The 15,902-nt window shown below is 39.8% G+C and overlaps 1 protein-coding gene across 4 annotated transcripts in view; it reads left to right on the top strand.

Annotated features, from left to right (window-relative positions):
• Positions 1 to 15,902, top strand: part of SCRN1 (secernin 1) — a 36,711-nt gene that overhangs the window by 11,031 nt on the left and 9,778 nt on the right. For all 4 annotated transcript variants that reach the window (XM_021538176.4, XM_085568637.1, XM_085568628.1 and 1 more), the window contains 2 exons: positions 23 to 182; positions 10,772 to 10,953. In XM_021538176.4, the coding sequence (XP_021393851.1) occupies positions 24 to 182; positions 10,772 to 10,953 (341 nt within the window). In that variant the 5' untranslated portion in view covers position 23. The remainder of the gene's footprint in view (positions 1 to 22; positions 183 to 10,771; positions 10,954 to 15,902) is intronic.

Raw genomic sequence — 15,902 nt, 5'->3', positions numbered from 1 at the left:
TTATGCTTTCTTTCATTTCTAGGATGGCTGCAGCTCCTCCAAGTTACTGTTTTGTAGCCTTCCCCCCGTGTTCTAAAGATGGGCTGGTGGTATTTGGGAAGAACTCTGCACGGCCCAGGGATGAAGTACAGGAGGTGGTCTACTTTGCTGCTGCAGAGCATGATCCAGGAAGCAAAGTTGAGGTAAGGGTGAATTGTTGCATTCAAACTGTGAGAAATCACTGTTATTGGAAGAAATGAATACTGTCTTGTTTTCCCATCAGATTGTGGAGTCCTTGCTCCCTTCACTCAAATCTCTTGAGTAGAAAAACACAAGATTTCTTTAAAAAGTCTGAAATTGAAACTCACAATGTAACTTTTTAAATTGGGAAAAATCCATGGCCTATACTTTTTCTGGCAGACAGGCAAGACTGTTCACATCTCAGATTCCCGTGCCATATAATTGAGTGATTTACTTTTAAGGGAAAAGTATTCTGGCTAAGTGGAACTAGAACTCCTATTTTTTGAGTTAGTCATGTGCTAAATGAATTATTCTCATTCGTGATTGTTTTTTGGCAATAATGGGGCCTAGCTATGCTACACAGGTTAAAAACAGGTAGCCAGAAATCTGGAACTTGAGGAACTTGTGCTCTAATAAGGGGATGTGAGAGGAGGAAAATGAGAGTGCACAAGTTTTGTAGGCCAGACTTGACTCTTGTATATGCCATTGGCTCTGTTGGCATGTTCTGCAGCTGGGCACCTGCATCATGGTCGATTTTTGCCATGGATGCAGGTTGAAAGGGACCCTGCTGGAGGTTATTGTAATAGTAGTCTGTTACTGCAGCCTTGTTTTAATGACAGGAGAAGTGAAAGGATAAGAAGATGTGGAAGAGTGCAGCAAAGGGACAAATGAACAAGAAGACAGGAACAGGGGGAAGTGTAAAGTGAAGGTGGAATGAAGAGACTGAGGCACCAGAAGGAAAGTCAAGGATCTGTGCAGGCACTTTATCAGAGGAGACAGCCTGATGTGGCACTGCCAGGAGCTTTTAGAGTCCCAGGTTCTTGCTCTGTCTGGCAGCTGGGAAAGCAGAATCTGTGAGGTTCCCTGCATTCAGCTTCCTCCTACCCCTGGCTGTGCAGAAGGTGAAGTACAGAAGGTGTTCTGCACCAGGCTGATGTCTGTCATCAAAACACATTCTTTATGGATCTAGTTGCACTTACCCAGAAAGCCAGTGCCAATTTTAGTGCTGTTTTTCAAAGGGGATGACTTCCAGATTTCAGAGATTTGGTGCTCTTCTTTCTAGCAGTTAATGTTCTCTTAATTCTTTTTGCTGCCAACATCTAGTACAACTTATGCATACTACATGCCACTTACGCAAGGCAGGATACAGTCATTCCCTATGGCTTTGTAAAATTTATTATCACACCTCAGTTTGTTTAATTTTGGAAAGAAATCCCCTCCTCCAGGAGCACTATGTACAGTTAAGTGCTGTAGCACCTTGTAGACATGTGCTGGCATATGTAACACAAGCATGACAATAAGAAAAGAAGAAAGCTTCAGAGCAGTTTGTTTTCTCTTCATAGAACAGGAAATGAAAAAAACACCAACCTTCTGTTATTGGGGAAGAAGAACTTTGGAAAGCTTCTTTGTTTTGTACCCTTAATGGAGAACTTACTGTAAGAGTTCTTGATTCTTTTGGTCTCTTTGCTCCATATCTTACTCCTTGATAAGATTGTTATAATTTGCTGAAACATATAATTAAGCCATATATAATCTATTATGATTTGTCTTTCACACCATAATTAACTTGTTTAGTGCCTTTTTTAGAATTCAGTCATGAACTCAACTCTTTTGCCAGACCTTTTAGAAGTGGGAAGCATAATTCCTTTTCATAGCACAACACAGTTTGTAGATTTAGTCTGCCAACAAGGATCTGCAAGCATTCTCTTTAAATGCTGATTTTTTTTTTTTTTAATCAAGGTAAAGTTTGTTGCAGTGTGGTGAAGATGCGCTTTTGGATGACAGACTGGAGTAGGCCACTTTTTTTCCTAAAGTAGGGACTTAAGTCCTAATTAATGGATACTTTGGCTTCTGGTGGTCTATGCTACTACGTAATTCTTCACTAGCTAACCTGAAGTTTTTCAGGTAAAGTTGTGTACAGCAACATACAGGCTCTGGATGTTTGCCAAAATTCTTCCTGTTTCTTCCTAGCACAGGATAAAAACATAATTTTCTCTGAGAGTGCAAGTAATTGCTTATCACTGCCTCTTCATCACATTCAGCTCTAAGTATTGTTAATGTGTTTTTCTTTTTTTTTTTACTCATGCATATTTCGAGTAGAGTAAGCTGGTTAAAACACAGAACTGATTTTAATTGCTTTGCTAGGTCTAAGGTAGCTGTCTGGTAGCTTTGCACAGTCGTTGTGTATTGGTAGAGAGTGGTGCCTCAAAGACAAGAAAGGCTTTAAGGAAAGGCTTGAATCCAGCTGCTTCCCTTGTTAAGTACCAGGCATGCAGCACTGTCTATCTCTTAAGCAAACTTGTCAGAGGTAATTAACTGATGGGGGGAGTGGAGAGGAGTGTCAAAGCTTCTCCATGTAGCTGTGACATACTCAGGGTTAATACTTTGTTCTTTAAAACCCGAGAAAGCTGCCAAGACTTCAAGACTTCAGTTATTGTTGGTGTAGGTTTTCTTTTTAACTTCAGCTTTCCTTCCCTTGCACTTTGTAAAATTAACTAAACAGCTCTGAGAAACTAAATGTATGATATTTACAAATGGAAAAATGTGGTTGATCAATTTCGTGCTACAGTTTTTCTAAGTCAGTAATCCTTTGTGCCTCTGACTAGATTTTTCTTCTCATCTATCCTAATGTTCGGGTTTCTTTTTAACAAATGAACACCTTTTCTCCCCATTACATATTGTATATTTGCTTTGGTTTCTTTACCTTCAATGGACAATGATAGTGGACTTGGTTTTCATTATGTTCTATTTTTTGCACAACTTTTGGTTCACTGTGTGTCAAATTGTGATTACCTGTTTGTGGCTGCCACTCGTGGTCTGAATTTGTGTTAAGAGGTGATAATGACACGGGTTGTTCTACAGAACTCTGTCAGGGAGCCTGTATCCTGTTTATTTCCTATTTCTGTTCTGTGCCGCTCCCGTTTGCAACCGTGATAATGCACAGTGTAACCAAAAGTGGCTCACAGTAATTCAGTGAGATTGTTGCCATAAAGGAATCGGGCTGGCTGTGCTGTACAGCTCTCAGTTACTTTTTGGCAGGGTCTCAGGGGAACTCAGTGAATACTGCAAAGTCATTTTCAGCCTGATCTTTGTGGCTCAATCTACCAGACAAGTAACCCTGCAGCTAGCTCATCAGCATAATTCCTTCCCTCCACGTCAGCAGGTTCCCAAGACCCTGAACAATGGGGCTTTTCATTAAAGGTCCCTTCTGTGTATGGGTGTGACAACTTTCTCAAAAGTTTGTTCTTCCCTTGCATTGCAATTCTGCAGAGGCAGATGCTGATCAGCCCTCTTCCTTGTTGTAGTGATCCTCCTACTGAATTTGTGTGAGCAGGTGTAGCATTGCTCCCCGAAGCATAAATAAGGTCCTTTTTTGAATTCCTCTACTAAAAGGGTGTTCTATTTTTTTTTCCCAGATGTGGCTTTTAAGAATTTGTCATGTTAGTGAGAATTAAGATGCAAGCTTCTCTGTCTTGTTTTTACAGTAGATTTTACTTACTAGATTTCTTTATTCTCTATGAACCTGCTGTGATTTTCCTTCTGCTGAGGAAGTCTTGGCTGAATGACATTTTTGTGGATGAACTTCCCATGTAGACTTTTTTTTTCCTTCAAGATCCACCTTCCTTCCCTCTAATTTGACCTTATATTCATGATTTCAAAATAGTCATGGTTTATTGTTTCACTATAGAGATGTAAAAGCTCTTTTACCTTAACAGCATATACTTCTTATGGAGGAATGGAAAGGGAAAAGTAAAAAGAGTAGACTAGCAAAGAAGTCTATAAAACTGTGGAATATTCAAAATTTTTATAGTATGTTGGTATTAAACACAGATCCAGGCTAAAAGCCAGCTCTCTGTGAGGTAGGAGGAATTTTTTTGTTCTCTAAAACATCATGACATAGTTATGCCTTAGTTATTCTTGATTTTTTCTGTACATTGGTCTGAGGACTTCAGAGATGAAAACTCACCTAAAGGAAACTGATGGGTTGCTGCCTGTTGCAAGACAGTGTAAAGCTTGGAAAGCAGACTTTGACTGTATTAAAGTTGGCTTTGTATCACCTGGTGATCTTAATCCTGGTTTTTGTAACATAATCAGCAGGCAGCACACCAGTGCTGCAGTTCAGATCTGGGGTGCTTTGGTTCCCCTTTTTGCCAGGTATTTGGGTTATCTGCACTGTGTCATGGGCAAGGTGTTCAGAATCTGGTAACAGAAGTCAGCAGCAGGATCTACTGAGAATTTGTTCTTTGGGAAGCCTCCAGATCAGACTGGCAGTGCTAACTCGCAGTCACATTGCTGCAGGTGTGGATGTAAACCTGGGCACCCCCAGTGACACTTCCATGGGAAAGTGGTGCCTGGCAGGAAAGCTCAGTGAAACACAGCAGTGTTTGTGCCTATGATGGAGCATTTTGCTTACTCTGTGTAGACAAATGGGGTTTTAGGCTGAAGATTTGCAGCTCAGAGGTGGTTTAGGAAGCTGCATTCCTGCCCCTCTGCTGGGACAGGGCTGGCTGGTTGGCAGCAGAGCTCCTGCTGGCACAGACTGGTGCCCTTGCCCAGGCCACCTCGCTGGAGCTCACCCTGAGACTCCACCCAGGGGTCACGGAGAGGCACCAGGCAGACAGCTGAGAAAAGAAACTGGTTGCAGCCTTCAGCTGTCTATTGCTTGCCTAAGGTGAGCATTTTCTCTCTTCTGCTCCATTGCAGGCCACTGGCCTTTACACTCATGTGTTTGATTTTGCTTCGTGGCACAGTTCACAACCCAGCAGCAATTCAGAGGCAGAAGCCAAAATCTCTTGGATGTTTCTGCCCTCTCAAAGCCTGTTTTCACTGTAGGAATGCTACTTAATTGTTCTCTTCTGCCACCAGAGCAAAACTGGCTAGCTTGAGCTATTCGTTTTTGTTCTTAATCTTTGTAACTCTCCTTTTTAATTGTTGCAGACAGGAAGAAGAGAGGGCATTATGTGGGGCAAAAATCTGCTAACTCTTCCACCTTGACCCAAACAATTTAATTGTGTCAAAACATGAGTGAGCAAGTATTTCAAATGCCTAGGCTATCCAAGAGTTCCAAGGATATCTCCGCGACGGGCTCCTTGTGGCTTATTTGAAATCTGTTTCTTAGTGTTTTAAAACATTAAATTAATAGGCTTCATCCACATTTCAGTTTGCTTTTGCTTATCACCCAGGACACTGCTAAGTTTTTATCTTGGAAAACAAGAGGTGAATTCTGGACTGCTAAATCTACTCTGACATATAGTGTCTCCAGAGTGTTCTCAGCCGTGGGTGACTTGCTGCACTCTGTATTATATTTGATTTGTTTAAAGATACTTAAATTTCATTTTGTGGTGCACTTTTCCATACAGTGGCTCACATGCCTGAGGCTCTTTAGTGGCTTCATAGAGCAGGTTAGAGTCAGTCAGAGGGTGCAGATAGTTTTGCTTTTTGTCAGGGGAACTGTTTAGCTTTTTCTAGCTTCTGTAATTTTTTTTTTTCTCCTAGAATAAAATCTGTCATGCTTGCACACTGCTAGAGATAAGATTCAAATGTTTTGGTTATTGGTTGCAATGAATACAAACAACTGGGAACAATATACAAATACAAAACATATGTAAAATGCACTTGGGTCTTAATAAAAAGTGAAAAAAACCTGTTCTTAATATGAAGAAAGAGACACTTTACTGTGGCAGAAAATGGCTTTTTTCTCTATTTGTACAATTAGTAAATGCTTTTATATCTGGCTACAATGTGAGGATACAAGGAGTATCCTTAGTGTGTGTTTCTGAGAGATGAGAATTGAGAATTTATCCTGCTGAATTCATCCTGCTGCTGGAGAGACTTCTGCTCCCTGATGTGGTTTGACCATGTGAGCACTAGAACTGGGGCTGACTACTAGAGAGGTACCCAGGCTGGATTTATCCTGGTGTGTGGCTGTCCCCTGCACTGTGGCACAAGTTCTGCTGCTGTAGGAGATATCATGGCCATGTTTAGTGGCTGTGGTAAAATCATCCAGGTGTCTTCCACTCTATACTATAGTTCTACTTGCTGTGTAAGCAAGCAGTGGTAATAGCATTGGCTAACCACCTCTTTTGTATTGTGCATACTACTTGCATGTTTCTCTTTCCAAGGAGAGTTTATTCCCACTTCTTTGAGCTCTGCTAAATTTGTTTCACTAAATAAGCAGCAGAAGAATTGTCTGTAAACATGTGCTAGGCACATCATTAGTAGATAGTCTGAAGGGCTTTCTTGAACAGCTCTGTTCTAGTTTCTCAGATTTCCACTTCACCATGGTGGGAAAGCCCAGGCAGCCCATGTCATCTGTGGAATCACCTGTCTGTACCTTTCCAGTCAGGCTGTCAGTGTCAATGTCTTGATGGCCAGGGGGCAGCAGGCTGTGAGACTGCCTCAGCACCCCTCTTTTGGAAAGGGTTAAAAAAGCAGCAGTGGTGCAACTTACTGAGTTGCTGCAATCATACAGATATTTCACCTATTTTCAGTTATGTGCTATGGTATGGTAGTGCTTAAAGCAGTGGAGCAAAGAGTTAATGCCAAGTTCAAGCTGGAATCTGATGGCAAGGAAGGTGTTTGGGGTGGGATCTCATTTGTATCTGGAGTCTTAATGCCCCTTTTCAAAGATCATTTCTTTCTAAAGCATTCCCTGACTATTGCCTTTGTTATCCAGGGCTGAAGCCTATGTGATTTCATTGATATTTCATAATGACCTGACTGACAGTGCTAGGAATTGGGCTTCTGCAGCCTTGGTACAGTAGAAACTGCACAATAGTTTCTTTTCATTAATGAAAGAAGAAATCTCTTGTGCTTATGACTGTCCTGTCTGGTTTTGGAATACCTCCAACTTATCTGCATGCCCTAGCTAGGCTGGCAGATACATTTATGCCTTGTGCTATTCTTAGAATTCCTTGGTAAGATTCTCCTCTTGATACTGTAAATGAAATAAAAGAAGTATCATTAGTTCCCAGCCTGTTCAATTCTCTTTAAAGTTGTTGGCTGAATCTCTTCTGTGTGAGGTCTTTCTTCTTCAGTTTTATATTTTCTAATGGGAATTTACTGTCACAGGGCAAGATGCTAGTTATGCCACTTTCAGGGCTTGAGTTCCAGAAAATCAATGGAGCCTGACACCACTCATTCTTAGCTTGTGCTCCCAAATTTGTCATTATTCTTCTAGTTTTAGCATTCATACTCAAAGAAAAATGTTAGTCCAGCTGAGGCTTGGCATTTCAGGAATTTTGAAGGCAGAGTTAGTGGCAAGCAGAATCACAGCAGTACCTGATGTCTGTTTTATTTGTCATTGCCTAGTTTGGCCCAGTGCTCAGTGGAACAGGCTGCTCTGCTGTTGTGCTGGAGGGATTTGCTAAATCTTGTGGGGTGCAGGAGTGGGGACAGGGATTTTGGAATTTTTGCATGCTTTTGAAATCCTGTCATCATCTGAGTTCTTGTTTCTAGAGATCTAGTGGCCAGTGAGGGTTTTTTTTGGTGGATAGTGTTGTCTTTCCCTCACTATTTCCTTCCTTTTGTGCTTTAGCTGTTGAAAGGATATGTCCTGCTTTCTGTGGAACAAGAAGCAGTGGTTTGCTGTGTTGCAAATCCAGTGTCTGGCTCTAGTTGACCTACCTGTACAACTTATGTGTCTTGGCTACAAGTGGATAGCCCAGTTCCTCTTGTTTCTTGGGAGAGGTTTTCTGATGTTATTTTAAGGAGGGGATGGTGAAGTTATGAAGTGAGAGCTTTATGTTTAAAATTAATAAACTGTTGTCACTTCTGGACCCTAGTTCTTTGAGAAGCTCATACCTATTATTATAAATATGAACCAAACTCCTGCCTTAATACATAAATCTCATTGAGTGCCTACTTTTATGCTTACTTGAGTAAATAATTTTAGTGGGAAGGTAAAATGTCATCAAGACTTATTCAGCAGTGTCAATAATCATGACAAATGAATAAGAATCAAGTCAATAGCAGTTTTACAAGACCTGTCAGCAATTGTCAGATTGAAATGGTTTTTCTGTTACTTAGGTCTTCTGACACAATTTATATAAATAAGCCAAGGCTTGAATATCATCTATGTACCTGAGTTATTGTATGGAAACTGAATATAGCATGAAAATATGCTCCATATTCACTGCTTTTTGAGTTGGGGGACAATAAAGAAGCAATATTGAAGGTGTCAGCTGTATTTTGAGGTGTGTAGTGCTGCCTATGGATGTTTTCTGGCCTCTGATTACATAGTTACCAAACAAACCCACCGTTTTTTTCCAGAATGCTCTGGTTTCATCAACCAGGAACAATTTCTTCCTTCCCTTTTCTCAACTGCTATCATTGACAATAAGATCTTTGCAATGAATAGCAGCTTTAGTAGTGCTTGCTTTTGGAATGAGACACCAAGTAATAAGTGATTGGTAGCAAGGATAGCCTTGCAAATATGTTTTGCAGCGCAAAGGCATTCAGCACTTTTTTAGCTTAACTATCACTTTTCAGAGTGTTATCATTTTTCCTTCTAAAAAATCAAAGAGTCAGTGTAAGCAAGCTTGTATAATGGGGCTATTCAGCCAGAAAATGCGATGCAAGTGTGGGTGTATGGAGTACTGAAGTCTCCTCCATGCTGTGTCTAGGTTTTTGCTGTAGGATTGAGAAGGTTCATGGATGGCTCTGCAGGATGGCTACAGGCAGCTGACCACCTATGACATGGAGGGGGCTGAAGCTGCAGACCTGGGGTCTGATTGCTGCTCTGATGTTGTCTGCACATGTAATCTTCCCCTGCTGCTCCAAGTCCCCCTTTGCAAGTCCAGCAAATCCACTTATTCTCTGTTCACACACGTGTCAAGTGCTTATCCAAACAGCACTGACCTGAAGCTCTGAAATGAAATTGTGTAGAATGTCAAAGATGAGATTTGTTTGTTGACACCTCAAAAGGAGAGGGGGGGTTTGATGATAAATGTCAGTTATGGCATAGTTTGGTTACACAATGAAGCAAAGAGTGAACTGTATAAAGAGTTCTAATTAGTCAGATCTTACTCTATAAGCAATTTGGTCAAACAGCCTGTCAAATATTTGGGATGTTCTCCTACAAATACAGCAGGTATTTGTCCGTGACAGGATCTTCTTGCCTAAGCCTGTCCTTAGACTGAAAGAGTTCACTGCCCCTCTGCTTTGTGGTGGTTTGTTTTTTGTCATGTTTAGTTTTGACCTATTTGCACGCATTACCTAATGAAGGTGGCAAGCTCATTTCTTGTATCCCTGTGGCATGGTCAAAGTGAAGGACTCTGAAAATCTCATTTCTGACCAAAGATAGTCTATTGCACATTTTAATTGCATGCTAGAGGAACTATTACTGTAAAAAATCATTGCTCAAGACTGCAGGCTGAAGATGATCATGCTGTATAATCCTTAAAGGCAGAAAGAAAGGCTAGGAAAAAAACAAAGCTTACTAAAGCTCTGATAATTTTGGACTGATTTATCTGGCTTTAGATTTTAATATTGGCACAGCCAGGCAAACAAGGCAAATAACTTTTAGTTCACAATTCCATTCTGATGATCCTGTTTACTTGGATATACCCGATCAGATACTCCTCTAAAAACCTGTTGCAGATTACTTTCTGTAAGGAAGGTGTAACAATAGGAACGTTGGCCTTAAGAGATGCCTCATAAATACAGAAATTTAGGTGTCTCAAAAGCAAATTCTGTAGAGTTTGATCACGTCAAGTTGATGAAAAACTTGATGTCAACTGAACAGTAAAATGTAAAGTCCATTTCTTTAGTTTGCACAAAACAATGATGGATCCAGCTCTCATCCATGCTGTCTCGGAAAGCAGTGCTTTTTTTGAAGGCCAGTAAATGTATTTGAAAGGTAAGATAATTTCTTTCTTCCTTGCAGTTGCTATGACCTCTCTGCAGCCTTCCTTTTTGTTTTGACTTTATCAGAGTACATTTGCAGACATCTAATTAAGGTAGACCATTTAAAATAGTAAAAACACCACTTTAAGCAACAGCAATATCCATGTTTTACTTCTGTGACTGTATATCAAAGTGAATCTTTCCAAGACTTGTGTTTTTTCCTCTTTCTACCAGTTGTCTCTTTGTTGGGGGCAGCTGCAGGGGAGGCAGCAAGGGAGAGGAGGAAGCCTTCTAATGTATTTTGTCCCATTTACCATTGCTACTTGATGTATGTATTAAAGTACTGGAGATGGTGCTCAGGGGATGTGGTAGAATAGTTTGAATTTGTTACTATGTACAGGTATGATCTGTGTTTTATTAATATGACAGTACAGTCTGTCTCCTGCTGCTTTCCACCGATTCTATCATTTGGGTCCTGCTTGTCTCTTGGAAACCTGCAAGCATCAGCACATGTCTTTTCCCAGGCTTATGCAGTATAAGGATGTGAAGGCTCAAACATGACGCTTAAATGTTTTAAAAAGTTCCTTGTTCATTCACAAAACATGGACCTTTTAAATTATGTGTGTCCTTTCTGTCTTGTGCTGCTTCAGTCACAGCAATAGATGAAGTGATTGTTTAACTTTCTCTCTCCCTGCTGTCTCTGCAGTGCACGTACATCGAGATTGAGCAGGTGCCCAAGACTCATGCTGTGGTGCTGAGCAGGCCCTCCTGGCTTTGGGGGGCAGAAATGGGAGCTAATGAGCACGGAGTGTGTGTAGCCAACGAAGCTGTCGTGACCAGAGAACCAGCTTCTGAGTCTGAAGCCTTGCTGGGCATGGATCTTGTCAGGTGGGTGTCCGGCTGAGCTGTGACCAGCCTTTCATCATCAGCCTTAGATGATGCTGGTACCAGGTAACAGCTTTGTGGTATTAGCAAAAGGAGATTTTAAAACAATATAACCAGGCTAGGAAGGGCTCCAGATACAGCTGAGTGAATACCTAAAACATTTGCAATCTGAATTTAGCTACCAAGAATGTGCCAATCTGTTACGGGTTCACTCAATATACCTTGTCTACCTACCCTACAGTCCAGCAGTGGCTATTCTGACAGGGTAAGAGATATGATTACATTGTTAGTAAGGAACTGCTAACTAATTTGTAATATCAGATTTCTGGTGTGCCCTTCATTCTCCCCCACTTTACAACAGCCTATTCTGGGCTAAAAAGCTTATTCTGGGCTTATAGCCAACTGTAGGCACAAACAAACTACTATGCCTTACTTCAGCCCATGCATTCCAATGCAAGCCATTGCCCTTATTCAAATGCTGGCACACAAACTCCTGAGAGTCTGTTCATTGACGGCTGTCTGCCCAAAAGGCTTGTGCTGCACTGTAAGCCCCAGCCTGCATGCTGATCTTGTGGTGAAGAGAATTTAAAGGAGGCTTGAGTGGGGGATGAAAGCTGAAAATGAAAGAAGAGAGAATATGCGAACTTAATACAAAGAGTAATGAAGCAAATGGACTCAATTCAAAGACCAAACAGGACAACAGCTGCATATCTAAGTAAATCAGTGTCTGACAAAATAGTCCTACTGGACATTGCTCTAGGATACATAATAAGCTGACTGAAGCAGTTACAGGTGAATTCTCATTTTTCTTGAGGAGTTGTGAAAAATGGGAGAGATTTCGGTTGACTGGAAAAAGTTAAATGTTGTGGCTATACCTAATATTGTTAAAAGGAGTTGCTGTAAACCAGCTTAACCCCAGTTCCTGAAAGGGAAAAACCTCAAATATCAAGGAGTTAATAAATGCACAGTAATAACTGGTAGTCAAGAAAAATCCCATCAAACCATTTTACTTTACTCCTGCAATGAGTTAAGATATGTTATAGATAAAAGGATAGGGAATAGACTTTTAAGAGGATGTTAAAACCTTCAAAGTTATTCTCATGAACAAGCTGGGAAATATGAGTTAGAAGAAATGGTTGTTAGGTGTATAGCTGCCTGAAATTGTAACTGTTCTCTAACATGTCTCTGCAGAAATAGTGTCTGCTTCCAGCTACCATAAATCAAGAGGAATATGGGCCAACTGAAGAGTATGCAGTGGAAACTGGAAATGTGGTCAGAGAGCTCTTAAAATCTGGCCACTGACAAAATCATGAGGGAATTTGGGTTAACTTTCTCTTTGGTGTTTTCTCTAAGCCCTGTATATACTAAAGGAATCTGTGGAGAAGCTGTACCTGAGAGAACTTAAGAATTTAGTTGCATCAAAAGAGGCTAAGTAGATGTTGTAGAGGGGTTGTTTAAGGAAGTATAGGACAACCTTTTGTGAAGAAAAGGACTTAGATGACTTTCTAAGCTCTTCTTTTATTTTTTTGTCCTACCACTGTCCTTTTGAAGCTTTACCAAAACATTGGTTTAAATCTCAAGTTCTACTTACTTCTTAATCAGTTATTACATTCTCAAAGGACAGTTTAACATTCAAATATAGATATTATCCAACAGCTCTAGATTTACCCACACCAGCAAATTAGGACATACCAAAGTAAGGAGGCACTGCCATAAACCACAAGTAATCATCACCTGTAGGTGCTACACTCCCTCTCTTTCTTCTTACCTGCAGAAGAAATTGCAGCTCAGATGCAGAGAGAGGTTGCTTCAGGCAAGGAGAACCATCTGCTGCTTGTTCCAGCCTAAGTGATTCTTCCTTTGATTGTGATGACTTGGCCAGTTGAATTAAGTGTGTCTATTCCATGTCACCTCATAGAATAGAGATTGATCCATCAAGTACAAAATCGATCTCTGGGCTGCAGTGAAGCAGCTGGAACCAGCTCTGCCTCTTTGCTGGAGTATCACAGCATGTCAGAACACTTGAATGATTCTTAAGAAACTAATAAAGTTTGTGTGATGGACTGCAGGGTTAGAAGTTGGTCCTATTCCATGCAGGCTGATCCCCATCCCAGTTAATCTCAATGGAGAACATGGACACATAGATACAGAAAAACTGAGAGAAAATATGCTCCAGTCCAAATTCCTAAGGAACCCTTCATTTCCCAAGGGATTTATTTAAAAGCTGATTTTTGAAAGCTATACCAGTATTGCTGCATTAATTAGCTTATCAGGATTTTCTTCAGGTATTCTTCCTAGATGCCTGCAGTTTTGGTTTTTTATTTATTTATTTATTTATTTATTTATTTGATGCACAGTTGCAACTATAAAGCACCTGTTCACTTAGGGAAACATATTCTTCTGAAGAATTCATGTACTATTTTGCTGGTAAGTTAGGACAGCACTATCATACAAAAGATAAATATGGAGAAACCTGTAAATTACACCCTTATTTTTGCATTTTTGTCTTAATTTTAATTCCTATGTGTTTGTATTATTTATTTGTTCTTTTCATCATAGGTGCAATAATTTTTTCAGAGCCACACAGAGATGCCAATCTTGGCAGGGAGTCAAGAATGCTCTTTAAAATGGTATTAATTTGTTTACTGATTTCTTTCCTTAGAGACCTCAAAACTGAATAAAGTAGAATGTCATCAAATATGTTAGTTAATTTGGAAAGCCTGCATTATGTAACAGGTGAAGTTGAAAAGCTTAAGATAATATTGTTTTGACAATATGACAGCATAGTGGAGGTACTTAGGCAGTGGATTGTACTAAATCACTGCAATTTTATTAATAAGTAATTCAAGCTCTCATCTGGGGTTGAAATTGCTTCTAACTGTTCTTTCAGCTCACCTTGAAGAGTACTCTGAAGTGTGTTAGTGGGAGGGTTATGCTGTGGTTGCACAGGACATTGATGCTGAGATAATTGACAAGACTTAATTTTGTGGATTTTGTGGAAATAAGTTGTGTGGTTGTTGTGTAGGATGGCCTTTTTTCCGGTTTTTTTTTTTTTTTTTTTTTTTTTTAATTTTATTTTCCTGTCCCTTGTGACTGACAGATAGGAGCAGCCAAGCAAAAGCAGTGCTTATACCTTTACTTAATGGAAATAAATGTAACATTGGAGCCATTTATAGAAAAATAATACCTAAAGGGTGCTTCATCAGCCTGATTCCCTGCTGCAGTTTTGACAGCAAAAGCTAGACTGTAACCATCTCAAATGGAAATTTTCAGGGAGACATTATTAAAGTTTTAGTGGGATGTTATGTCTCTTGGCAGTTTTTGATCTAATTATAACCTAATGGTTTTAGTCATTAACTGGGGAGAGGGGAGAAGATTATCACTGAATCTAGTGGCTATATGGTCACCAAGGTAGTTTTCAGTCAATTCACTTACCTGTGTCAGGGACTGCTCTTTGGGAATAAATAAGACATGCTTTTGGACTGGCTTTTAAATTATGTCTCTGGTATGTGCAAAGACCGGCATAGCTGTATTGGTCTGAAAAAGCAATTGCACCAGTGATGAAAAGAATGAAGGAAAAGCATAAATGCAGAGGGACTAAAAATGGACTCACCAGTGCAAAACAAGTTTCAGCTAACAAAAAAAGACTAGAGGGAAAGATCTTATAAATGTAAAGTAAGAAGATGATGGAGGAGGAACTGTCGCTTTAAGTTACGCCTTAAAATTCTAGCTGGCTCTTAGATCTTCTTTGTCAGTTAGTGATAAATAGATGCTGCTGAGAGAGATGAAAGCACTGCTTTCAATAATTTAGCCTAAAACAAGGCTAATAGTAGCCAAGTATTTAACAATGCAGACCCACTGCAGAGAAGTACTGAGATCAACGAATCTGTATTCAAACTATCAGGACCTGATTTGTCTACTGTAATTTTTAGGAAAGAAAGAGAGTAGCGTTTTCTTGTCACATGATTTCAAGAGAAATGGAAAGAGCTAGCTTAGATACTGCTTATGTCTAAAAAAGTTATTTTCTTGGAACTGTCCATCAGTCAAAATTATTTTGTCCATAGAGCGGTTAGAGAAAGACAAGCACAGGAAAATATTAAGGTGGCAAAACAACAGAGAGAAATTTTGGACTGATCCAGGTAATTCCCAAAGGATGGAGGCATGGATACGCTGTTGTTTGAAACACTGCATTTCCTTATTACCAGTAATTGGATTTTAGAACCAGTGAAATTGTTTGCAGTTCTGATTTCAACTTCTGGTTACTGCTTTTGTTGTTGATTCAATTAGGGCTGTAAATTATATCAAGGGCTTATTTAATGCCACTTACTCAAGGCAGGATACAGTCATTCCCTATGGCTTTGTAAAATTTATTACCACACCTCAGTTTGTTTTTCCATAAAGTACCCTTGCTTTGCTTGAACTTCCTTTTAAAATTCTGTTCTTTCAGACATATGGTTGCTCTTACTTCTGACAAAAGCCATATCTGGTATTCAAATAGTTTTTTGGGGAAGTCTCTGCAGGAGCTCTGAAGTGTGACTGTGCACAAATGTTTGTCTTTACAGCATGTAGTATGCATAGAAGGATAACACCTGGTTTCCATGGCCAACCAGAGCATTGAGAAAGAGAGGTTGTAGAGAGCCTGTAATATTGAATACTCTGTTTCTTTTCTGATAGCTGGTAATATTAATTTACAATTTCCCATCCTTGTATGGAAAAGTAACCTTGTTACAGTTGTTACTTAAAAAAAAATCATAAATTGTCCTTCAAATGTATTCTGCCCGAGGAGATAAATAGAGCATTACATGTTTACAGTACAGCTGAGATCAATGATTGGTAATTGGACTTTAAAAAAAAACAAACCTATGATAGGCTTGAGAGTAAAGAACCAGCATAGAAAATCAAGACTAGAAACAAATAATTCTATATCTCATCCTTTAGCAACTAACTAAAGC

The sequence above is a fragment of the Lonchura striata genome, chromosome 2 (assembly GCF_050655825.1).
Source record: "Lonchura striata isolate lonStrDom1 chromosome 2, ASM5065582v1, whole genome shotgun sequence".
NCBI lineage: Eukaryota > Metazoa > Chordata > Aves > Passeriformes > Estrildidae > Lonchura > Lonchura striata.
This window is presented reverse-complemented; position numbering and strand designations above follow the sequence as displayed.